Source organism: Corvus kubaryi, unplaced genomic scaffold, assembly GCF_017639235.1.
Source record: "Corvus kubaryi isolate FWS band 111438036 unplaced genomic scaffold, C.kubaryi_AGA036_p1.0 37398, whole genome shotgun sequence".
In the NCBI taxonomy this organism is placed as follows: Eukaryota; Metazoa; Chordata; class Aves; order Passeriformes; family Corvidae; genus Corvus; species Corvus kubaryi.
Genome location: NW_024581137.1, coordinates 33,514,840 through 33,541,120, shown reverse-complemented (window position 1 = coordinate 33,541,120; position 26,281 = coordinate 33,514,840). Strand labels below are relative to the sequence as shown.

The window sequence follows — 26,281 nt, the reverse complement described above, 5'->3', positions numbered from 1 at the left end:
TTGAAGAGCAAAGCTGTCTTCTATTGAGAACACAACAACACAATGTGGGAATAGGTAAGTCTAACAAAAGACATGAAGTAACCAGTCCAGATGCTGTTTAATTGTATGAACCGAATTAAGAGATACGTAGAACCTAAGCAGGAAAATGACAGAAATCAGGTTACTGAAAAAGTCAAATCATAGATGGGATTCTCACTGGATAATATTTATGGACTTCTTCTTCTGACAGACTATATTACATTTACAGAGCAGAACCAAGAGTGGCATGGCTTTTCTCTTTGCCAATTTTCTGTTTCTTGTACTTTTAGTCTTTTACCAAGTGAAGTAGGATCTTCTGTGTTTTGGAAATTGTTGAATCATCCAGGAAAATTGTATCATGGGCCACCCCTGAATTCTTAGTGAGACAAGGAACACAAAATCTGAGTTTCTTGCTCCTATAAGCTGCAGTTTGACAAGAGTTGAGTGTCTCTACCTTAGACCCAAGGTTACTAATTGGTGTTCTGCAAATTCAATTAATTAATTCTGTGTGATAAAATAACTGCATTTTTTTTCCTATTGGTTTTCTTCGTAAGTTTTATAGCTGAATGAGGTACACTTTGATCCAAGTTTTAATTTTATGTTACAATATAGATAATATGTGACGGCTGGTGAGGCTGAAGAATGCCTTAAAGTGAAGCAGATGTCTAAGAAAACATAAAGCACCAGTGTGAATAGTATTTCTTTTGGTATTTCAAGTTAGTGAAATAGAAAAAACAGCATAGAATTTGGCTTTAAAAATATTTTTTCTTTGATAAACTTAACATCTTTGTATGAAACTTGTCAATGGGCAATAGAAAACCAGTAAACCAGGAAACAAGCAGAAGAATCCTGGTCCTTTGCTCAGGACTTGCTCTGGAAACAGGACCAAGATGTCTCGTTCAGAAGACAGGAGATACACAGTGAAAAGTGCCAGTTCCCAACTCCTATTTGTGCTTGAGTGAAGTGTCCTGTTACCCTCTAATGTTTTTCGCTTAAAAATTGTATTTTATACTGTGCTGTAGGTTATTGTTGACACAGAAGTTTAGTATTTGGTTAAATGGAAATATATTTAGACAGGTAGATTAATAATAATAATAACAGTAATAACAATAATAATAATATGAATTAACATACTTTTATGCGGTTTTTTTCTGGAAATGGAACTCAAATGTCTCATTTTAAATGCCTCAACCTCTTTATGGAGAAGGTTTATATATACAGGAATAAGATTATTTAGACATTTTTGAGATGTTAGAACTTTGCAGAATTGCAAATAAGAGAAAAAATTTTTTTAAATTTGCATAATGGCAAAAACTGGTTCTAGTTAATGCCACACTGAGCTGCCTTCTGGGCAGGATACAGGTTGTTCAACATACTCACACATGGCTTGAAAAGAGGGTGGAAGTAAAGTGATGAAATTTGTCTGTATATTAAAGAGGTTATTAAATATAAGGACCAATTACAAAGTGCATTAGAAAGACTAAGAGGTTAAGGATGTGATTCAGGTCCATATGATTGCTTCTAAACGTTTACGTCTACATGGAAACAGGTTGGCTGAGTTCCTGTCAGTGGAAAGTTGTTCAGCGCAGGCAGTGGGACTTAGAGAGCTTCAACTCACTACTGGCAACACAATAAATCAGTATCATTAGAAGCAAAGAAAGTATTGCACAGTCAGGGAAACTTCACATTGAGAGACTAGCCAGCAGCTTGAGAATAAGAAAGTGCCTATGAATAATAGAAGTAAAGATGAAAAGTTCCTTTAAGTAATTTCTTGGACAATGTTTCTCGACTCCATGCTACCTTGTTTCAGACAATTCAAATTGAATTAGTTGAAGGTGTAATGCCACCAAGCCTCTCCTGCTGGTGGCTGCCAGAGCCAGTGGCACCCCGACAACACACAGACAACACTGTCCTCACCTGTGTCTGCCACCTGGCACTGCCAAGTGACAGGATGCATCCATAGCTGTAACCAGCATTATAGAGGTGTGGGATGCACTGAGCCGGCCAGACACGAGTGGACTGTAAACTTCACTACTGAGACACAAAGCATCTGTAGGCTGAGGCTGAGCTAGAGTTTGTATTTTGAGGAACCGAATCTACTCTTTCAAACCTCAACATGGCCCAGTAACAAAGAATAAAAGTTCAGCAGCAGTGTTCTGTGTAATGTCACATCGATACCAATGCCACCAAGATGAAGTCACTAGTTCAATTCAAAAAGCAGAAAGTATTAGCATGGAAAGGCCAAGGAACTGCACTAAGAATAGACTTATTTATTTAATCCAAGGCAATTATAAATAACTGCCACTTTTCAGAGATATTGTGTTATGTGTCATGAAAACTAATCTTAAAAGAGCAATTTAATAATCCTTCGGTCAGGACAAAAAATATTGGAAGGACTGGTATGTGTCTGAACCAAAAAAGTCCTTGACCTTTACTAGCTGAATGGCTGCTTATTAATCTGAAAACAACCACTGATTATCTCTACTGATCATTAAAAAATTTTTCACTCATGTCAAATAAGCCCCAAAATGCCAAAGGTTAGCTTTGGCATTCGGTATGGACACGAGATAACCCTTAAACATACATATGCTTCTTCTATACTCTTCAAGTATAATTATCTAAGTGTGTTAGCTAAAGTTGTCTGGCAGTATTTTTTTTATTATAGATGTTTTGAGCATGGAAAAATCTCATCTGTAGGCTTTGAACAGCAGGTTGGGGAGTTGGAAGCTGATAAAAGAAGGAAGCTTCTTATTCTTACAGAAAATCTGCAGCTAAAGCCTAACAAAAGACCACAAATATTGTACCCATGTAGATGGATTCTAGAGAAAGATGTATGTATTTTACAGACATGAAAGTATGTGAAGAGACTGACAGCAGGACATAAAAGATTCAACAAATACAGTTCTGTATATAAAAGAAATATCTGGTCCTACTGTCATGGACTCTTCAGTGTGAAATGACAGATAAAAAAAATTACTGTCATTTGCTGCACTGAAGTTAAGAGACTCATGATTTTTCCACCACACGTATGAATAGCTTCTTTCAAACCCATCATCTTTCTTTTTCCACTTCTGAAATACTCTGCAGAAGCTTTCCCAATCAAGCATTTTGTTGAGAAGATGAAGAAATGAGAAGTATGAAAAAGCATTTGTCAGGAGGAGGAAAATCATGGTGGATGGCAATATTCCAAACCTTTTACAATAAGCATTTCCCATATCTAAATTTATTTCTGTGAATTTTCTAATTAAATTGTTGCCTAAGAAACAAAACATGAGTGTTTCTATACTGCATCTTTTACAAAGCAGCTTTGTATGAATTAATTTGCCTTGTATAACTTAGATTGCTCGCCAGGCTATCAATGATCCTATCATAGAAAGTTGTTGCATCAAACTGATAAATGAAAGACCTTTCTGTACCGAACATTGATGTTAATAACTCTCCCATGGGCAAGACAACTGTGTTCACATCAAGCAATTTCCCAAAGGTTTGAAAACCAGAAGACTTCCCAAATTAATCACAAACTTTATCCAACTGATTTTGCTTGACAGGGTGTAGTCATTAACTCTAAATTATCTATTTTAAATATCACTAAGGCATTAATTGTCATAAAATCTCTCACCTCGACCAATTTCAAAGTTGTCTTAAGTTTTTACAGTACACAAGCAATTAAAAATTGTTATAAATACTCAGTCTGAAGGTTTTAACCAATATCTAGAAATACTTAAAATCTTTAAACACAGGCATTATAGACAAAAATATTCTAGAAAAAAAACTTCCCAAGTGATGGCAAAAGTCAAGACACATATTCAGGTGATTGAAATTCTGACATAAGTGCTGTGGCTCTAGGGAAGCCCTTGGTTGCATCCTATTGTGGCCCTACAAAATGCTCTTGGAGACCCAGATGGAGAAGTGGCTGTATGTGCCAACAACACCAAGCCTTCATCACATGCGGGTGCACCGTGCAGGTGGGGACATTATTGCTATGCAAATAACACCAATAATAAAAAAACTACTGACAAAAAAGGACACTAGAATATAAAGATTCTACAGAGTTTCTGCATCCTCTCTCCCTATACAAATAACATATTCAATTACACATACACAACTACATCTTACCTTATTGCCTTGAATGCCTTTTGGGCCTTGCTGACCTGGATCTCCCCTGATACCCTACAAAAAAGTAAAAGCAAAGAGTGAGCTGTCTTTGAAGACACATATAAATTTGGGGTTTTACTTCCCCTGAATGGGGTGCAGTATAATACAGCACAATTCTAAGCTCTAAAGGACAAGAGTTTTCTGCATCATACCTTGTGAATATTGTTAATATTCAAAAACCAGTGCTGACAGAAAGGGTATCTTATTACTCCATGTGAATTGCAGGACAAAATTATTTGGCAGACTCTGCTGTCCTGGTGCCACATATACCATGGCTGTTCTTCACAGAATTGACAGGTTGTATGTAGAAGAAACTTACAGAACATGTCTTTCCTTTTTATTTGGTAGCTTTTAGTTCCCTTACCTGAGGTCCCCGAGGTCCCGTAGGGCCCACAGAGCCTTGCAGACCCTGAGGAAAAATTGGATTCAATTATCAAATTAAAAGGAAATTGCAATCTACTTTCAAGTGTCAAGAACTTGAAATGTATATGTAATGGCTCAAATCTCTGTTCAAGCATTTTAGGGACTTTATTCTCTCACCAGAGCACTGCTGCTCTCATACTGTATTCAGTAATTGCCTGTTACATTTCACTCTCATTATTTGGTTAAAATACTTTTCATCTACAACAAGCATAGTGAATGGCTACTTAATATCTTAGCTATTTGATTAAAAAAATTTTATTTGCTACAAGTTTTTGAATTTAGTTTCTAGAAACATATTAGATACAGAATTCTTAATAAAAATGCTGCAGTGTATATACCAGAATAACTTCAGGTAACTTTGCCTCACTAACTCTAACTGCTGTTCAGTAGCCTGGCAGAATCACACTAATAGTTCACAAAATCCATCAAAAATGCATCCAAAAATTTAAAATGCCATGCTATTTAATTCCATTAGCTGTGATTTCTCCATTTAATGAGTCCTTACCAGTCACCACTACTGCAGATTATTCAAAAATCATTCTGCCTCATTGTTTTTTGTTTAGTCACCATAATGCATATTCTACAGAATTTCACTACTTGAGTAAATATTCAGTTATAATTTATTTCTAAAGCAAAAATAGTTTTGAACAAATTTACTGTTTTTTTATTTCTCTTACTTCTCTTTTAATTAGTAACATCTCTACAGGCAGAGGCACTAGCAGACTGCTGCATTTTTCAAGTTATGTGTCACATTTTGAACTCCTAATAGCCTTGACAAATTTAGCAATGATACCTATGCAGAAATTCCATCGACTGCCCTCCCTAGAGATTGAGAGTCAGAAATTTTAAAAGATTCTCTACTCCCTGGTGCTTGCTCCCAGGCCAAGCATCAGCCACCAGAGAGAGAGATAATCCCACTCAGTTCCAGCACATTTCCAGCCCAATTACACAAGGAATGAAGGCTACAAACAGTGGCTGATGCAATGATGGCTACTTTTGGTAGCACACAAACATGTCACTTGAGTCAGTTCTGATTTCAAAGCCAAACAGAAACTGTCTGAATTTCAAGCCTGAACAGCATTTGAAAAAGCTCTGATATACAGCACCAAAACTACTGGATTCAGTCTGATCAGTGAGATGAAAAATTGGTTGTGGAAAAATGCAACATTTTCAAATCAGACTCCCAATTATGCTTCAATATCCATCACTCCAGTTAAAGACTGATCTCAGAACATTGAATTTGCTTCGCATACATTTGGCTATATGTGTTCTGTGTCTGATTTTGTTTAGCCTAGAATGCTTTCTTTAAAAATAAAGTCATAACTTTGTTCTATCTTCGGGATTTGTGAATGTGAAAGTGGGAATTCTGGAACTGACTGATCCCCTGCAGAAGACAAAGTTTTTTCATCACTGTCCTCAACAGAAATGAAGCAAGCAGATTTCTGGCAGCCCTGGCATATGTTTTCTATATCCAGATTCCTTGGCTGCTTTGATTATGTTCTTTGCCAGCTTCTGAACAGCTTCCTTTTAGCTTAGTAGACATTTCAGATAACATCATGCTATTTCTCACTTATTGCCTGGACAAAGAAGGTATGATCTTTCTTTATTCCTCTGAGAGATGCAGCTCTCTCCTTTTTCATTGATATTTCAGACTTTTCTGATTCACTTGCTGCCATTTTGAACCACAGTATCCCAAAAGATATTCTCAGCCTTTAGGTTTTCGTTATAGTATAATGCCCTTTCTTCTTTGCTATAAGTGTTTCTGGAATGAATATTTATTAATTCCTACCTGAAATTAATCATCAAATAGCAGCTTCCAGGAAAACAAAAACTTTTCAAGGTGGTCTTTGATAAAGGTAAGCATAATATGGATGGCAAAGCTGAAGAAATGTGCTTTAATAGAATGATAAGTGCAATGTAGTTGGTAGTTCTTAACAATTCTAACTATAAATCAGTGGTTTGCATTACTCATACAAACCTGCTCGTATGAATCAAGATACATGATTATCTCACTTAGCAGTAAATTATCCTTCCATCTCTCAGAATGCAAATAAACCAGATAAAAATCTGTATTCACTTGCAACATTACTGCACTCCAGGTTAAAAAGAAAGGAGGACAGGATAGAAGTGTGAATGCACAGAGGGGCTCGTAGACCTGACAGTTGGTCACGTTGGGTAAGAACCTGCTTTTTTTGCAATATAACTTTATACACTCAAATTGAAGTCAAACTTTTACGGAAATAAATTGGGTGGTCTCTGTAAAATGCTCAGTCCAGTGTAAGCAAGGCTTGGCATTGGTCAGGGCAGCTTTTGTTTCAGGCAAGGATCTGCATTTCTTATGCAAAATGGAAAAAAAACCCAATGCGGTGAACTGTGGGTTCAGTTTCTATAAATCATACTTCTACTATGAATGTATCTCTACCACCAGGGAATTATAAGGTGTTCCAAATCTAAAATAATCTTTTCAAGCTGTTTTTATGAATATGTTACATTGTTTTCTAGTATCTTCATCAAGATAAAACAGTTCAAATAAAAATTATACTTACTATTTCTCCTTTTGTTCCTGGGGGTCCACATTCTCCCCTTTCACCCTTCATAAGAAATCAAAGGGTTCACAGCTAAACAAGATGATTTGATTATACCTCATGCATTAAAGACTCTGCAAGCAGTAGCATAAGAAGTTTAGTAGACTCTGAGGACCTGGAAGTGGTATCATTGTACATGGTCTGTAGAAGATATGATCTGCTCTGCTCAAGATAGATTATTTCTGAAAATGCCTGCAAAACATCCAACTTACATCAGAGAATAATATATTTAATATCTACTAAGTTTTGCTGCATTTTTCCACCTCGCTGCACCACCTCCAGAGATCCTTTCCATGCTCTGATTTCATTACTGTGATGTCTGAGATTTTTCTGAATAACAACTGTGAGACTGTACATATGAAATGAAGAAAGAATTCAGTGTTTCACTGATGATTTAACATATCGATAGACACATGAAAAGTAGACCTATGAGTCCACTGTTCCCATTTTCATGAAATGTTACCACAAAATTGACTGAAGCATTTTACTGACGAATACAAAGATTCATAGAGGCACTGCTTTTATTAACAATGCAGAGAGATAAGTGTCCAAAACAAGAAAAGTAAAAATGGGATTATCTCTGTTTCATTTCTGACTATGATGGTCCACTTTGTAATTTCATCTCTAGAATCCTGCAAGTTACGGAAATGTATACTTTTTTATCTTCTTGGAGAGACTATGTTGAAAATTTTCTTGATCAAGCATTAGCCCTCCCAAGTTATAAATAGCTTAAAACTAAACTTCCTTGTGGAAAGTTTTTTGAAAGCTAATCATTGCCACATTGTGTTTGTAGTAAACATTTTCACTTTCTTTTCACTTAACGTCTTATTCAACCCCCAATTTTTTTTTCCTTCCAGAAACTGCATTTCTGGATGTTGCCACTCTTTTTTTTATATTTAGATTACATTCTGTGGTTGGTTTATTTAATTTTTTTTTTCCAGCAATCCAGTCTGTAAGCATTTACATAAATTATGAATTTACTTCTAGGGATTGCATTAGGAGCTTTCACGACAAAAAGACAAGACGAGCTCTTTTTTCCATTCTTTCATGTACACGGTCAGCAAGTGACAATTTATTTTCAGACTACTTCTATTCTACAGAAAACTTACCTTTTCTCCCTTGTAGCCAGGAGCTCCCTATTTAAAAATTGAAAAAAAGGAAAAAATCATAGAAGAGACAGCAAAGGCTTAACATACTGCTAATTTAAGTAGAAAAAGCCCCACTTCCCCAGTAAAGAATTATGTTTCAGAAGTTTAACAATTCACAACAATAAAATATCTCTCTGAAATTGCTAAACATATAATTATCTGCAAATCTAGATGTCTATTTTTTACTCATATATTAGCTGTAAATATGCCACTCAGTTTGCCAGCCTCCTAGTAGATACATGCTGTCATTTAAATGGGACTTTTAAACTGAGTTACTCTTCTACAGTGAGTAGTGTTAATCTTTCTCCAGTGAATCAACAAGAATTCTGAGAATTATCAGTTTTTAGAAGCCTCTGAAGGACTATCTAGTGTTTTTAGTAATGACATTTTCAGTTCTGCCTTTGGGATAAATCTAATGCAAGTCAATTCAAAACCACACAGCTTTGAAAGTTCCTTCTTCCAGTAGCATCTCATCTGTATAGTTAAGCACATGGTTAGACTGTTTCTCTTAGTATATATGCTTCTGTAAACCAGGCCTTAGTGTAGGTGCTTTAAATAATTGAATAAAGTAGACATATAAAAAATGAAAATAACATTTTTAGTTCAGAAAATGTGAAAAGACAAAGTATGAGTTAGCACTGTAGTAGTCACATACCTCTTCACCTTTTTCTCCAGGATCACCTTTTTGAGCATCACCCTATTGAAAGCAAAGGAATACAACTGAAATATGTATTGCCCTTTCATTTATCTGTATTGCACTAAAACCAAGAACACTGTTAACACTGTTACTATTTACTAATATTCACACTTCCTCCTTCCACAATTAAGGACACACATTTCCTGAACATTAACATAGAAAACTCAACTATTGTCACTGGACAACTGAAATCTTAGTCAATAGAGTGAAGCACTCTGCTCAAGGGATCTGTGTACTGTAAGAAAGCTCTGTGGAACTTAAAGAGCCTTCAGCTATACTCAGACACCTCTGCTGCCAGAGGAGAACTGGAATGATAGGCAGTGTTAACTTAACAGCAGTTTAGTTTTAAATTTTTCTCTCACACTTCTAAAGCAGCTCACTATAAACTAGCAAACCTCAATATTTAGAACTTATTTTAACATACTTTGCTATATTCATACCTATGGTTTGAATAACTGGATAGAAATTTGCTTTATTTCTTCTAAATTCACATTACCTTGTTTCCTTTTGGTCCTGGGTCACCTTTCTCCCCTTTGCCACCAGCACTGCCCTGAAACAAAGCAAGAAAATGTTATTACCATTGTGAGGATAAAATTCACCTGCTTGTCTAAGACCATATCTTAGTGCAAAATCATTCTGGAATAAGCTTTGGTAGAAACCCCTACTGATTCAAGTATGGTACACGTGACACAACATTCATTTAGCTAAACCCACTCTGGTATTATCAGGTATCTACAATTTTTTTTTAAACAATATTCAACGATAAATAGATTTTCTGCAGAGCATCTGAAAAATCTAATCAGGAAGGCATTAAAGAAAGCAAACACAGTTCTTCCTTCCCATTTCTCAATTAACCACCACTATTTCATCTTCTCTGCTTAGAAAAAAACAGTACAGAACAGTTAAGGGTCAATACTCAGCAGCCCTAAGGAAAAAATTACTGCACCATTATTACTCTTTGGAGGATCATCACGGTGAGGACTAGAAAGTTTGGTGTACACACATCTGTATATGTAGTTACAACATAATTTTGGATAAAATAACTTAAAAAATCTTGGATCTAAAATTTTAAATTGCAAACAGAGGTTCAGATGCACGTTATCCAGATGCACATTATCCACAAGGATTGAATGATAGGCCCTGGTGTCATAATCTAACTGTATGGTTGATTGGTTAGAGTCTAGGGAGAAAGATAAAAACCTCTGAATGCACCTTGCTTGTCTCTGGGGGAGATATTAAAGTCAGAAAAATTATCAGATATCACCCACCATCTGAACTCACACTTTTCTGTTCCTTACCAGAGCCAAGAAACATGTCCTGAAGTGTCACAAGAGAAAAGAGTGTTGGAGGCAGAGTTTTAGATCTTTCCTCATACAGCCCACTACCTTCAAACTTTTGAACCTTTACTCCTCACAAAAATAGAAGTTGCTGCTGGATGAAAACCTTTGTCTACTGGACCTTTCCTTCCCCACTGCAAGATTCAAGAATAACTTTTTCATTTGGGCTCCAAAATCATGTACTTATTTATCCACAGTGTTTTATTACCCAATAATAGAAATACATTTTCAAGATACTATCTGATTATGGATAGATTTTTTTTCTGAGCTCTTTTAACAGTGGCCTTTCACTACCAACTTCATATGCTACAATAAATCAATCTTTTTGCAGTATGCGCACAGCTAATGTCTTGGTTTTTACATAGTTTACATAGTAACCAACTGAAGTACTGTACAGTATTGATTTTGATTAAAATTCAAATTCTTGACCCTATTCAAATGAATGAATACTTACAGAATCACCTTTGTCTCCTTTTACTCCCTTTTCACACTCGCAGATCTTCTGCACACACTACAAGGTTAATAGAAAGATAAAGCAGTATGTTTTTCAAATATATTATTTCAAAATTTTAAAGTGAAAGTTTTGGTTTTGCCTAGCCAGAGACTAAAGAACATAAAAGTGGAATAATAGGAAATAAAAGATATTCTAATACATTTATTTCTCATATAATCAACATTAAACTTCCATATAGAGCAACAAAAATCTGTTACTTGCTTTGTTTATAACAAAAATAAATCTCTCACTGTAGTGACTGTAGTTACTGTAATAATTACAAATGTTTAAGATAACATATACACAGTACACAGCACTGTGAAACCTTATATAAATTTTGAATCATTTTGACATTGTTATTGTTTTCTAACGAGACCACAAATTAACTTGCGTATCTTGCATTAAACATATTCCACTGCTGTAGGAAGAGTTCTTTATGTCTTACTGTTGATACTACTCACTAATGAGCTAACATCATAGATTTCTCAGAAAAAGGGACAGAAGAAATGGAGGAAAGTTAAAATAAAAGCAACCATGGTCAGAAAATTTACCCAGAGATGGAAGGCTGATTAATCCTCAAGTATTGTTGCATTATAGAAGAAGCAGACTTTGGGAAGTCTAGTGTCAATAACAGTAATCAAACACAAAGCTCAAAAACCCTACCTGCTTCTGTAGCAAGGCTTCCTGAAAATAAAATAAAACAAAAATATTACTTTCATATAGATATGATTTAATTTAACAGAGTACTAATTTTTCCCCTCTAGTTTACAGAATTTCCAAAGTGAATGGTAGAGATACCTTCATCCCTCATTCCTTCCTCAAAGGGGTAAGAACCAGTCTGTGCAACTATTCATAGAGAAAAGGGTTCTGGGTAGAAAGAGAGGGTTATTCCATGTGACCCAATGATCAGAAAATACATGAGAAGTAATGGGATAGCTAAACAGACAGTATCAAGGTGCAGTGCTAACAACAGGGACCATGAAAAGACTTCCTAATCTAAGGCCTTCCCATGGAAAGCCCTACAAACAGAATATGTAGGGGAAGGACTCAGTGACTATGCATGAGATCAAGCTACCTTCTAAAGTGTTTTCATTTGCTCAGAGACACACTCTGTGTGCTGGGAAACATGATCAACACAGCTGAGCTGTTATTGTCCAAGCACGCAGTTCCTTGGAGGGGGGCTGGGAAAAGGAAGCTCCAGCTGCCCTGACTCCTGCTGTAGCAGAGAAGGCACCACAAAACCCTCTGCACTGTCTTCAGGGCTTACCTAACCAAAGTCAAATGAAATCTGCCATGGGTAGACACGTGACAAGAATAACATCAGCATAACTTACCAGTTCCAATGCTACATCAGCTACCAGGTTCTCATCATCCAGGGATAGCACATGTTTAGAGGATGAATCACCAGATACCATGCGCAATTTTCCTTCTTGGACTGTTTTCTTAGAAAGGCCAATGGTAAAAAAATGTATTCCAAGACCTCTGGCTGTTGTGGCTATACCCTGTACATTAGGGCTGTTTGGATGATCCACACCATCAGTCATCAAAAAAGCCACTTTTACACTTCTCTTACGACTTTCAGTTTTAAACAGCTGAGTGGCATTTGAAACTGCATAATAGGAGTAAGTGCCATGGCCAATAAGGCCCAGAGAATTGATTTTCTGCTTAAAATTCTGGACATTTTTCCAGGCTGTAAAGGGATGATCAATGCTGACTGTGCTGCTGAACTGCATACCTGCTAGTTTAACATTATACATGTGGGACTTAACTGGCTTCATCTCGAAAATGCTGTCAGTTATGTTTCCAACAAAATTCTTCTGTAAATCAAACAACTGATTTTTGGCACTTTCTGAACTGTCCAAGATAAAGACTATATCAATGAGACACACATCACCTGTAATGGAACAAGAAAGTTAAATCTATGAATGATGGGAACACCTGCACAACAGATTTCAGATAATTCTCTGCAAAAATTATTTTCCCAAAGATTTCTCTGTCTTCCCAGTAAAAATTCTAAGGATAAATTTCACTGTAAAATCCCAGAAATTCTAATGCAAACCGTCAAGTTAGCGTCTTCATGGGATTGTTTTAGTATTTTAGTTGATATTGTATACAAAATTTTCCACATGCAATTTAAAACAAAAAGTCAGGTTTCTTATAATTTCTGTTAAGAGATATGCATGTCCATGAAAATCACTGATTAAACTGGAATCCATGCCCAAGTAGTCACAAAGTATTTTCCAGCCCTGATAATCAAAAGAAACATTTTACATATTCACATGAAAGTTATCAATTACTAAATAATTATGCTAAAATGCATGGATACCTGCAACACGGTCAACCAGAAACTTTAAGAAAATGGTTTTACCTTCATCTTTTGGCATGGGAGAGTAAATGTTCTTTCCTTTCTTTCTGTTTTGCCCATGTACTACCTGGTTTGTTATCATAGCCAGAAGTATAAAGCAAAGGAAAAGACATTTTTTCCTCATAGTGACTTTCCTCCCAGTTAGACAACTTTTCCTTCCTGTTAAAAGTAAAAAGTAAAAAGTATGTGAATACTTCATTAATAGAAGCAAATAAATAAATACAGATACTTTAAATACATCTTTGTGGGAAGCATGTGCTGGAGAACATATACAGAAAACAATTCTATAAGTCACTGTGTAGCTAATTTAAGCACAGTAACCAGCACTACCTCAACTCTAGCTCACATGTATAGTAGAACCTGTTTCATTACAGAAGAAATATGGGTATAACCCAGGATTGCCTTTTCGTTCTTAACAAAAAGTCATTTGAATAGCTAACAAAAAAAGGTTAAATGAATTGTTACTCTATTTATTAGGAATAAACAAAGATCTGGGTATTTTGGGATACAGATATATTACCTAGGTCTGGAGCATCTGTATGAAGAACTTATTCCTCTAAGAAACAGTGGCTAAGTAATGAAATTCAGTATGTTAATATATTATTAACATTACATGGCTATTACAGAATATGTGCAATATTTTTCATAAAGACAGTATTCTACTATAGGAGAAAGTTGCACGAGGGATGTCTGGACTTCAGGCGGCTCTCTTGAAAGCTGTTTATTGCATAGGCGAAGTTACAGCATTTCAGGGAGTGGGTATCCAGAGCCAGCCCTACAGCTGCCAGCTCCAGCTGTAGGCATACCTGAAGCCCCTTTCTGTTCAAGTTATAAAGCATTTTATACTTTTCTTTGCAGAGTATCTTAACACATAACAACCACTAAGCACCATACACAATACCTTTACATTTGCCTATAGCCTATCATAGCTACTACCGTCACCATATTATAGTCATTATTATCCAATCACAAGTGTAAGTAAGTTACAATTTAAGCTTACAATGGAGAATTCTCAGACCTCTCTTTTTCTTCCTACATCGACATTTCTTGTTTGCCTGCTATATCTCTCTTTTTGGTAAAGACATGTTCTCTATTTACTTATGCTCTTCTTGAGCATAAGTAATATTATTTACTTGGTGAAAAACATGTCTTTGTTTGTAGTCACATACCTTTGTCCTACTCCTAAAAATCTCCTTCCAACTCATCTCCAACCTTTTCCTTCTCAGTTATTCAGTGGTCAGTGTTTCAGCAAAACATCTTTTACTCTATATCAAAACTTGCTTCCATTTCTACCTCATCCTCAGTTTCTACATTCAGAGATCTTTCTGCCAAGCCTACATGTCTGTGAAACTTTCTTACCAAACTTTCATCCTCCCCAACATTCTACTCTAATGAGAATATACTGATAAAACGAAAATTAGAACATTTAAATCAGCGATTCAACATATTTCTAGAGTACACTGAAATATATTAAAACTGATTTACAAAAAAAAAGCCTGTATTTTATAAAAATTCATTTTAAATATCAATAACAACAAAGACAATATGTTAAATGTAAAAATCCTTCCTAAATCCTCTTTTCAAGTCCATCAAGCAGTCACATATACAGAAACCGTAAGTCCAGTCCTCTAAAAACAAAAAGGAAATAACAAAGCCTCTTACCTTTGAAGGCATTCAGAAAGCAAATTGTGGATTGAAGAAGTTTTCAGCGTAGAAAATATGTCCTGTAGGTCATACTGGAAAATATGTTTTGTTTACCAAAATAAACCAATCTACAAATAAATAGCCTATCCACTTGTAAATGGCTCTATCTTGCATGTAGATGTTTTATCTTTTATTGCTGCTGTTTAGTTGGCCAAAGTTTAAATGAAGATCATTGGGCACTTGGCCAGGGCTGAGCAAGAGACCAAGACATTTTATTAGAAGGGACAGTGTTAGTCTGGGACCACAAGTGTTTTTCCATCTTAAGTAATTGTACTTTTACATTAAAAAAAAACCAACACTTTTAGGCAACCTACATCTTTACCCTTCACTCTGCCAGTCACATGTCTTCACCTTGTCTGTGTTAATGTTGCAGCACTGGCTAGATCAGAGATACGAGAGCAGTACATCACTTGCAGGCTAGAACTGAAGTCTGACCTGATGGTTTTGACAATCTGCCGGACTCAAAGGTGGTAACTGCATTAGCAATTACAATAATAAAAGACAACTTAAAAAAAAAAAAATTCTTCTTGAGCTGGTTTCCTCAGAAATTCTTTCTGCTTTTTAAATCCTCTGAGGGATCAGACACAGATAGGATATCTGAAAGGTGATGGGTCATTTAGGTAGCTTTCAGAATGTTGCACAGAAATTATATTTGCTCTATGTACTGGCATGCTTCAGAGTAAAGTTGTGTTATCACAGTGTTAAGTTAAAAAATGGGGTGAGAGAAAGTACGCAATGATGAGTCTCAAGGAATCATAACATGCCCTGAGGGAGTTAAGTACAAATGCCCAGCAGAAGGTTAGCAGACACCCCCTAGACAGGCACTGCCTACCAGGCAAGAAATCCCTCAGCACCTTGGTCACAGGGCAGAACCATAGAACATCCTGAGCTGTTAGGGACCCACAAGAATCATCTAGTCCAACTCCTAGCCTGCATATGCCAAAATGAAAAATCACACCATGTGTCTGAAGGAGTTGTCCAAATGCTTCTTGAACTCTTACAGGTTTAGTGTGTGACCACTTTCCTGGGGAGCCTGTTCCAGTGCCTGTTCCTGGCTGCCAGGACACACTGTCAACTCATGTTCACCTTGCCATCAACCAGGACCTCTAGAGCCCTTTCCAGCCTCTCATTCATCAGTCTGTCCATACATACAAGGTTGTCCTGTCCCAGGTGCTGAATCTGGGACTTACCGATGTTAAACTTTATACAATTGGTGACTGCCCAGCCATCTAATTTGTCAAGGTATCTCTGCAGGGCCTCTCTGATGGAGTCAACAGCACCTCCCAATTTAGTATAATAAGCAAATTTACTTAGTATACCTTATAGACCTGTGTCCCAGTCATTTATGAAGATGTTGAAGAGCACAGGGCCGAGGATGGAGCCCTGTGGAACCCCACTAGTGACAGGTTGCCAGTCTGATGTCACCCCATTCACTGTAAACCTGTGCCCAACCCCTGAGCCACTTGCTCACCCATCATGTGATGTGTTTATCCAGCTGTGTGATGGACATTTTGTTCAGAAGGATGTTGTGAGAGACAGTATAAAAAACTTCACTGAAATCCAAAAAAGATTATATCAACTGGCTTCCTTTGATCAACTAGGTGGGTTACCTTGTCATAAAAGGAAATTAACTTTGACAAGCAGGACTTTTCCCTCATTAACCCATGCTAGCTTTGACCGATGATGACTGTATTGTCCTTCAGGAGTTTTTCACTACCTCCCAGAACAATCCTATCCATAATTTTACCAGGCACTGATGTGAGACTGACACACCTGTAGTTACCAGGGTCATCCGTCTTGCTCTTCTTGAAATTTCCCAGCTTCCAGACAGCTGAAACCTCTCCAGATTCCAAAGACCATTAAAAAACCATTGAGTGAGGTCTCACAATGACATCATCCCTTTGAGTACCCTAGGATGAATCCCACCAGGCCCACAGACTCAGCAAAATCCAGCTGGAGCAGAAAATCCCATGCTAGTTCAGGGTTGGCTGGGATATGTTGAGTAGGAGCTTGTAAGTAAGCCAAGTACATTAAGCTTTTAAGTGAGCAGAGGACATTTCCTGCTGATTTCGTTAAAATGTTGGTGAAAGGGAAAGAATAGGGAGGAAAAAAATAAGGCACCACTGACCAATGAACATAAAGAAAGTATCTGTCTTCATTAAGGTCAGTAGAAACATCCTTCATGTAGCCTGGGTGCAAGGTCTCATGTATTGATAGACTACAAACACTTTCTTAAGCACTCACTTTCTGCTTCTCCAAGGGTGTATACCTTTATAAAGAGACATTCAGCTAGAAATCCACCTTTGCAAACGCCATTATTTATTCATGTGTGCTGTGAGCCATGAGCATGATGGCATATGTAACTTTAACCAAATTAAAGGGTGAGACAACTCATACTAAGGAACTCAAAGAGACCTTAGCTCTTAGTAAAGATGGAGATAACACTAATCTGTTTGTGTTGCTGTTTTTGGCTGGGGTAGAGTTGATTTTGCCCACAGTAGCTGGTATGGGGCTGTTTTGGATTCATGCTGGAAAAAGTGTTGATAATTCAGAGATATTTCAGCTGTTGCTGAGTAGTCCTTACACAGGGTCAAGGTCTTTTCTGCTCCTCATCTCACCCCAGCAGGGAGTGGGCTGCAGATGCACAAGGAGTTGGTAGGGGACGCAGCCAGGACAGCTGACCCCAGCTGACCCAAGGGTCAGCTCAGGCATATCTCAGACCATATGCCGTCATGATCAGGATATAAAGCTGAAGGATGCTTGTTTGGGGGGCCACTACTCAGAGACAGGGTGGGGATGTGCCAGCTGGTGGTGAGCAATTGTTTTCATTCACATCATTTGTCTTTCTTGGGTTTTATTTCTCTTTGCTATTTTCCTTTTCATTACAATATTATTACTGTTATTAGTTAAAAAAATTAATTGGTTAATTGGTTGAAAAAAAATATTAAACTGTTCTTCTCTCAACCCATGTGTTTTATTATTTTTACCCTTCCAATTCCATTCCTCCCATCCTGATGAGGGTGGAGAATAAGCAAGAGGCTGCGCAGTGCTTAGTTGCTGGCCGGGGTTAAGCCATGACAGGTTGCATGTGAGAGCTGTACCTTTGCCCTACAACTGTACGAAGTACCATTCCTACACAGAATTGTCAGTCTGTTCACACTCTGTTAACATGAAGTGTACTGAAGGAATATGCTGCTAACAGAAAAAATCCTACCCACCAACACTGCTCACCCTCTTCACCCAGTTCAAGTGAGGAAGGATCTGCTGGCCCAGCAGTTGCACCCTCATTCTAAAGGGCCTCCTTCCTATAAACCTCTACATCGTCTCCTGTCAAATACATGTCATCTTTATTGAGGCTAACTGCCCTCATTAAGTAAATATTGCCTTCATTACACACGGAAAACAAAGAGTTTCAATGGAATACAATATTTTACACTAAATATCTGTTAATACATTAACATTTACATTAAATATCTGTATAAATGATAAATATTGTCAGCACCCAGTGTCTGTTGTATTTGAGACATTGGTGATAATTAAACACTTAATTAGCAACAAATTAGTCACAAGATCACTTGTACTGTTTACCTACTTATTCTCACCCTTATGCATGCTTAGACCAAGACTGCAAACAGCCAATCGGATCAACAGCTATGGAAAAAAAATGCTTTTTCCAGCAGTTGGCAAGGTTTATCTGCATTATGTGCCAAAACAGAACTGAATGAATGGATTTCCAGATGTGTTCAAAGATTTCTCACTTTTTTTTGGGACCTGCAAACATGACTCTCATCTGGCAGAGATCAGAAAATGTTAACACTTAGAATTTTTAGACATAACAATGTGACTAGTCAAATATACATGTACCATGGTAGTTCTGATGCACATGATGTATTTGGACAATAATAGGGTCAAATTTAGTTGTATTTCTCTGGCTAGAACATCCATAAATTTGTTACATGTTGGTCTGTAACTCGTCTCTGGGAACAGCCTAAGCTCTTCTTCACTTCTTACTGTGTTTTGGAAGTCCAGTCAGAATCTTGACAGTTCCACAACAGAATTGTTGATTTACAATTCAGAGCTTTTTTGTTTTCACTAGTCTTGTTAGTATATATTTTCGTGGCTTTGTATTCACTTAGAAATCAAATCTGATGGAAGTAATGACTCCAGATTTACAGCGTTGTTTTTAACAGTAATACTTCTTGCAAAACTTTTTAGTACAGAAGTGTTCCAATGGCTACCCAGAACCACATGCTCTGAACTAGATGCTCAGCACATTCAGCTTCCAGGACTACTGAATCTGTCTAAATGCACCCATTACATGACCATACTAAAGCTCTAGTCTGCAACACAAAGTTTTATCTGTACAACTCATTTTATGTTGCTAGTGACATTTCAAGTTAAAAAGCCTTTAGTTCCTGCATACATGCTAAGTCATCTCTTCTACTGGAAAAAATAGTGTATAACTTTTGTTCCTGGTACATACCTTCCCTCCTTGAATACTTCCTGCTATTCTCATTACTGAAACTCAAAAATGGTAAAGAAGAAATGAAAAGAGAGTTGACAAAGATAAGAGAGAGCTTCTATATGAAGACAGACAAAGTAAATTATGATTCTGTTGCTTGAAAAGCCACAGCTAAATGAGAATGTGATACAGATGTATACAAGTAGTACAAGTAGTAAAAAACGTGACTATTCTAGAGCACATGAATGTAAAATGTCAGAGGACTTACACTATGGGTCAGGTTGTTCGATGATACTGAATCACTCCAAACTGAGCCTAGAGACACTCCTGAGATAGAGTCAGAGAAGCGGGCATTTGCTTTATTCAGCGCTGGGTGCTTGGGGGATCGCTCCTCCTAGCATGCATGCCAAGCACACAGTAACTTACAATATATGGTTGCATTTCATGCATATTCATTACATTTCTTAGAAAAGGGGTGGTTATGCAAGTAATTTCTTAGAACTCACTATTATCATTAGCATACACGACGCGCAGACTCAGTGCACTCTGGTGGTCGCACCAAGGAAGGCTCGAAGTCTTCCTCTGTGGTCGTTCTGGTGAAGGCCAGCAATCTTCCTCACAATGCACTTTTCACCCCTTGCTGCAGAGCATGTACAGTTATGGTTTTGCTGCCTCTGCAGTTTCTTGGCAAGCTCCAGCTGCTTTTTGTCTCTTCGACTATCTTTCTACTGTACAACATTCTGCTTCCTAAGTTTGTGGTTAGTGCCTGCTAACCTCTAACATTTGCTACTATATCTCTAATGTCTACACAAGTACAATGATTTTAACCCTTTCAATATCAATGAAAACTCACTGCCTTAAATTTATATTTTTTCCCCTGGTGCACTCTTCACTCAATAAGAAGGTGAATAATTACTATAAAGAATACTAGATTTTTTTTCTCTGGCTAGGAGACACTAGTAGGTGAAATTTGAAATAAATATTTTAAACAGCTTTTAAAAATCACTGCTCCTAATACTAGATGTGTCTTAATTCAGTGCCGTTGTTACTCATACACTGTGTTAGCAAAGTTGTGATTATCTGCCTTCTTAAAACCAGATTGCAGTAAGTGTATCAAAAGGATCATTTAGTTGCTGAATATTTATGCAATGAAGATATTTATGCTATTTAAATCCTGCCCTCTGGTGTATCTACATGATAATGCATAATGATAGTAATGACAGTACTTCATACCGGGCAACTCATTCAGCATTTAATCATTTATACACACCTAGTAAAGGAGGCTACTGTCTGGGCAAAAGATTTGTGCCCTTGTAATAGAAGGTGGAAGCTAAAGACTAAGCTATCAAAAGACTAAGATACAACACTTTGAGGAGGGAGGATATCTCCTGGAAGAATTGGTATTACTCCTTAGTTCCTACCTGATCCTGAGATTCTAAATACTCATTTCACACATTCCTCTCTTTTAGATACCCAGATTGAGAGCACCAGTATGATGCCTTAGGTTTTAACTTTCATATTTTTCAAATCCTGTACTGCCTAGTGTGTAACTCTGAAGTTTCTTGTAGCCTGTTAACTTCTGCTCTCTCGTGCTAGGTAGAGATAACAAAGCCTCTCCAGGGCTGCTCTCCAAGGACACTCAGACTGTCCTAGGCCCAAAATGTGTAAACCAAAAGTCTCTGAAAGGGGGGCAAGCTGAGGGGAATTACATCATTAAACTGAAGCTTTAATTGGAGAATTAACCCTGATGTGCAAATGAACCAAACTTATGAAAGTGTGAAGAACTCGTGACCTGTTGTCCAACTTGGGGTCTATTTTGGCAGTAGCCTCTGGCTCCCCAGGGTGTACCTTTGAAGGCCCTTCAAAAAAATACCTACCTTTATTCCCTTACTCTTGTCTAATCTCTGTTTTTAGGGTGGCCTCTTCAGGCATCAAGTACATCACATGGATCTTCTGAGTACTGCAAAGTTAATAAAAGCTAAAAGTAATGTACTGGCAAGGCAGTATGAACTGCTGAAGTAAGTACAGTTCTAGGTTGTCAGAGAAGTGAAATGACAGTCTTGTTGCATCACTTATGTAGCACTGGCCTGAGAAGTGTTTTGCATTAGTACAAAGGTAAATTATTACTTATATTTGTAAGTAAACGGAGCAAGTATTAAAACAGTAACTGCTTAAAACAGATTCACTTTACTTCCTGACAGTCCCATTCCTGAAATTCCAGTCCTGTTTGGACCAGGCTCACTTTGTTGTCCCTAAGAAAAAGACAAACACATACCCCCCACCCCCAAAAAAGAAAAAAAAACCAATAAAACAAAACCAAACCAAAAACCACAAAACCCACAACACCAAAAGACTTCCAAAACTCCAACTTAGAATTATTTGTGTAAATGTTTTACTTCACTGATGGCTTAAAGCAAAGATGGCCAAATGTGCAGCCATTACAGGATCCATTGTGTACCCACTTTGTGGCTACAAGAAATTGACGGTTTGAATAAGGGCTTTGGTCAGCAACATGGAATATTGTTAAAATACAGCATATTTCATTTTCAAATTCTTTAAACAACCCTTTGTAAATCCTCTATGTTTCTGGTTATCATAACATATGATACAGCTCAAAAGGAGTTCTCTAACAGCCTACAGTGAGCAAAACTGAAGAGTTACCTTTTATTTCATGAGTTTCCCTAGGAGAATATGAGCTCTAACATATAGAAAGCCTGGTCCTCTGTCACATATATCTCCTGCTCTATCCTTCTAAAATCAGTATTTTTTTCACAGGTTACCTTTGGGCTTTGAACACTCAAACTTTGTGATCCCTTTCGTCCAGCTATTCTTTCAGGAGCCTGGATACCCTAAAAAGATTAGCTAGGACATTAATTTCTAAACTTCCACAGATCAGTTTTCCAATTAATAAAATGAAGTCGTTATCTTCAAAAGAAATCAAATGTGCCTGTGAAATTCTTGCTGTATTTATTTCAATTTCCCCTGCTCACATTTCTACACATCCCACTGAATAACAAGTACAGCAACCACCACTAATACTAATGAAGTAAGTGAAACTGGGAGTTTTTTCAGTCTTATCCAAGCCTGTGCAGTTGACAAAGGCCATTCTGCCATCAAAAGAAGAGTCACCTTCCTTACTTAAAAGGCTTTTTATTTTGAATGCCTCAATTAATGAATGACCAAAGTGAAAGACCTGGTGGGCCAACTGGACCTACTGGATCCTCTCAGCCTTTTTCACCCTGAAAATATATGGCATTTGAATACAGTAACTTGCATTGTGTTTTTAACGTGAAATTGTATAAAATTAAGTGATAATCCCAACATACACAAAGAACAAAAGTATGATCTGTGCAAACAAAAGAATTTTCAGTAGAAATACTAAAGCCTGGAGGAAACAGTCTTGCAACCTGTGCCCAAAACTTCAGCAATCATGCTGCTGAATCTGTATAATTTAGAATCTTTTTAAAGAGACATGTATTTTACGTAGACTGAGAAGTATGAACTCCAGCTTCAAACGCCCTATGTATAGAATACTTTCTTCTCTTACCAAAAATCAGATAAAGCAATACTACTGGGTATGCATTATGGCATGGAGGAGTACAACACTACATCTGAAACAGTCTGCTAGGCTCCATTAAGCAACAGCTTCTGCAAGTTTAAGTAACCATAATCCAAACAAGTACTAATGTTAAAAATAGCAATGACAGAATATATACTTTTTCCTTTTTCTGTAAAGGGAGGAGCAGCAGTAGACTTAAATAACTAAATTAGTATTTGACATGTCTTTAAAAATCAGTGTTAACATCGCATTGCAATAGACAAAAAAAAACCTCTGGCAGTATTTAGGTGTTTCTGCATTCCTGAAAGGATTTAGCCATTTTGGCTAGTTCCTGTAGCCAGACATGACACAAATACAACAAATCTCAGAGATTAACATAAACTAAATGAAAAGCCAGCCTTCCAGGAATCAAATATGAAAAAGCATAACAAAGTTGTAGGGAAAAAAGAGCTTCCAGTTAATATCTCAAAAAATATTAACTAACCATAGTATACCTTGATCTCTTACGAATTTTAACATATCTTTAAAGAAGAAAATAAGCTCAAAATGGAGCTTCCACTGTACAAAGTCTTTACATGATCAAAAATTCTTGACGAACTCAGAGACTTGTACATAGAGCAAACTTGGAATATTTTGCAGTCAGAACAAAAAAGAAAAGAAAATACATCATCCATGAAGATAAATTGCTGAAAATAGTTCAAAATATAACTGCATAAGAACAATTGTCACATATAAATTCACATTAGAAAAAAGCAGATCTTACAAGGAATATCACAGGGACTGATCACAAATGTGTGCAATGCCTGAGAGGTCAAAAAATGTAGGATTAAAATGAGACTTGATGAAAGTCAAGCTGAGTTAGATCCTTAATGATTTGGGGGTTTAAATGTGTAAGTTTATTTTACCATATCAGTTGCAAGGAATAAGGAAATATAAAAAGCAGCTGTTATGCAATGGTGATGAAGAGATTAAAAATTAGGTATAACCTCAAAACTAAGAAAATATTGTGTATTATTTACAAATAAAGATGCTGCTATTGGACAAAGACACAAATGTGGAGACAGCTACATGCAAATGGAAAGGATAAATCAGAGCATGGAAAACAGAAGCAAAGATCCAAGAGTTTAAAAGGTTCAGAAGCATTAGAGGAATTCACAACCTCACTCATGAAATACTGCTGCAGTATTTATTTTGAGATCAACATAGAAAATATAATTTCTGCGTGTGGTAGAATGATCAAATAGAAAACATCTATGTCCCAACAGTTCATGTGATCTGGGACACAGTGGTCTCTCAGGCAGTAACATTCTTTTGCATTCTGAAACACCAAATAGCTCTTGTGTTTCTATTAACTTACTTTGCACCTGTCATTGTAGTAGCAGCATTTACTGGTTCAAAATATAATATTTCATTTTTAAATTTCTCTGAATATTTCTTGTGCCAAAGACACAGGAAGTACCTCTTCTGTAGCTTGTGTATTTGTTAATTGTGTATCTGGACCATCATTAGGACTCAAGAAATGAGTAAGATGTCTGACAGTTCAGCTGCTGATGTCAGTTAAGCTGCTGATTCTCTAGTACCTAAAAAACTTACTCTTAGAATCAAAGTTAGATGATGTGATTACTGCAAGTATTAACTACATTTATAAACTGAACTCCCATACTTTCCCATGGAAATATGTTAGGAACACACAAACTGAATTTCATCTTTGTTATAAAAAGAACCTCCAGGTGATTATTTGAAACAGATGTGAAAAAGCCACTATGTTCCACTTCAACAGCAGCAGAGGAAATGGAATGATGAAAATGAAACAGATAAGCATGAAAATCCAGGCTGCCAATTTTTCCTTTGATATATGATAGACTACTTAATCTGAATTACTTTTCATTTTTCCACATATTTGGCCTATTTTATTTATTAAAACAACTGCTGAGCTCTTAAAGATTACTGTTACTAAGGAAAAAACAACTGTTCTATGAGGAAAAGTGCTCTTAAAATGGAAGGAATATTACAATGAAATCAAAGACAACTAGGTGTTGCACCATTACATGACATTTGTGGCTTAAATTAATGAACCCTGTGAAAATTTAACACATAAAATGTAGCTCTTTAGATAACACAAATTCTCCACTATGCTTAGAGACAAGAAAAAAGACAACAGACATTGACACAAATCATGTTCAAACACATTTTTAAACTAAAGGCACTGAATACATGGAGATTATTGAAAAGATGGATGAACAACGGTTTATCATACATTTTCTTTAAAATGTTTTGCTAAGTTATAAAAAACATTGGAAAGGCCAATAAAAATTATATGCCATAATTCAAAAGAGAAAGTAGGAAAATATTCAATAAGGAAGGCAAAGTATATGCATTTCCTTTCTTTTATGAGAAAAGAAGCAAGTGAAGCAGTAAGGAACTAATGTCCTAAAGTAAGGAACTAATGTCCTGACTCTAACAGCGCTGAAGAAAACTTTAAAAATGTGGTATTTAAATATTTCCAGGCCAAATATCACTGTTTCTGTATGAAGAAGGAAGTTATTTTGAGAGAATCTGAAATTGTCTAATTACTACTTCAGTTTATAATTTTTATTTCAAAAAATTTTAAAGCGCATTGAAAACAAAAGGAAAAAGGTGAAACTTCACATCTCCATGGCTTGCAGAAAAACAGGTTGTAAAATCCTAATCACCTAGGAGTGAGGAAATACTGTTTTTTTTTTTTTTTTTCAGGTAATTTGTATGTAAGAAAATTTCATTACTGTGTCATCAAATACTGGAAGAAGTTGCTCAGAGATGGTATGCAGTCCCAAAATCCCGTACTTTGGCTGTTTGAGCAGGTCCCCAGCAAGAGGGGGGAGGGTTAGACTGGATATGAGGGAGAAATTATGTACTGTGAGGGTGCTGAGGAACCGGAACAGGCTGCCCAGAGAAGCTGTGATGTCTCATCCCTGGAAGTGTTCAAGGCCAGGCTGGACGGGGCTCTGGGCAACGTGGTACACTGGGAGGTGTCCATGGCAGAGGGCCGCTATTAGATGCTCTTTGTGGACACAGAACCGCAGAATGTTTCAGGCCGGCAGTAGGCGCTCTGGTGCAACCTCGCTGCTCCAGCAGGGCCACCCCAGAGCACCCTGCCGGGGTCCCGAGGCTGCCCGGCTCCCTCCCGCCCGGAGCCCTCCCCGCTCCCGGCCCGGCCCGGCCCGGCTGGGGGCGCTGCGGGGGGGGCACGCGACCGTCCCGCGCGCCAATGGGAGGGAGGAGAGCGGACAGGGCCCGGAAGCGCGCGCGCGGCGCCGCCCGGCGGAAACGCCCCCTCGGGCGCTGCTTCCGCTTCC

General features: G+C 37.2%; 1 protein-coding gene across 2 annotated transcripts in view; it reads right to left on the bottom strand.

The window, feature by feature from the left end:
* The window catches only part of COL28A1 (collagen type XXVIII alpha 1 chain), a 68,019-nt gene extending 48,031 nt beyond the window's left edge, over positions 1 to 19,988 (bottom strand). The window contains exons 1-13 of one of the 2 annotated variants that reach the window (XM_042043787.1): positions 19,894 to 19,988; positions 19,656 to 19,781; positions 14,884 to 14,957; positions 13,225 to 13,380; positions 12,191 to 12,750; positions 11,520 to 11,540; positions 10,818 to 10,874; positions 9,523 to 9,576; positions 8,985 to 9,026; positions 8,291 to 8,317; positions 7,143 to 7,187; positions 4,538 to 4,582; positions 4,135 to 4,188 (exon numbers count right to left, since the gene is read on the bottom strand). In XM_042043787.1, the coding sequence (XP_041899721.1) occupies positions 4,135 to 4,188; positions 4,538 to 4,582; positions 7,143 to 7,187; positions 8,291 to 8,317; positions 8,985 to 9,026; positions 9,523 to 9,576; positions 10,818 to 10,874; positions 11,520 to 11,540; positions 12,191 to 12,750; positions 13,225 to 13,345 (1,026 nt within the window). In that variant the 5' untranslated portion in view covers positions 13,346 to 13,380; positions 14,884 to 14,957; positions 19,656 to 19,781; positions 19,894 to 19,988. The remainder of the gene's footprint in view (positions 1 to 4,134; positions 4,189 to 4,537; positions 4,583 to 7,142; positions 7,188 to 8,290; positions 8,318 to 8,984; positions 9,027 to 9,522; positions 9,577 to 10,817; positions 10,875 to 11,519; positions 11,541 to 12,190; positions 12,751 to 13,224; positions 13,381 to 14,883; positions 14,958 to 19,655; positions 19,782 to 19,893) is intronic. The other variant, XM_042043785.1, reaches the window with a different exon arrangement.
* Positions 19,989 to 26,281: the final 6,293 nt, after the last annotated feature.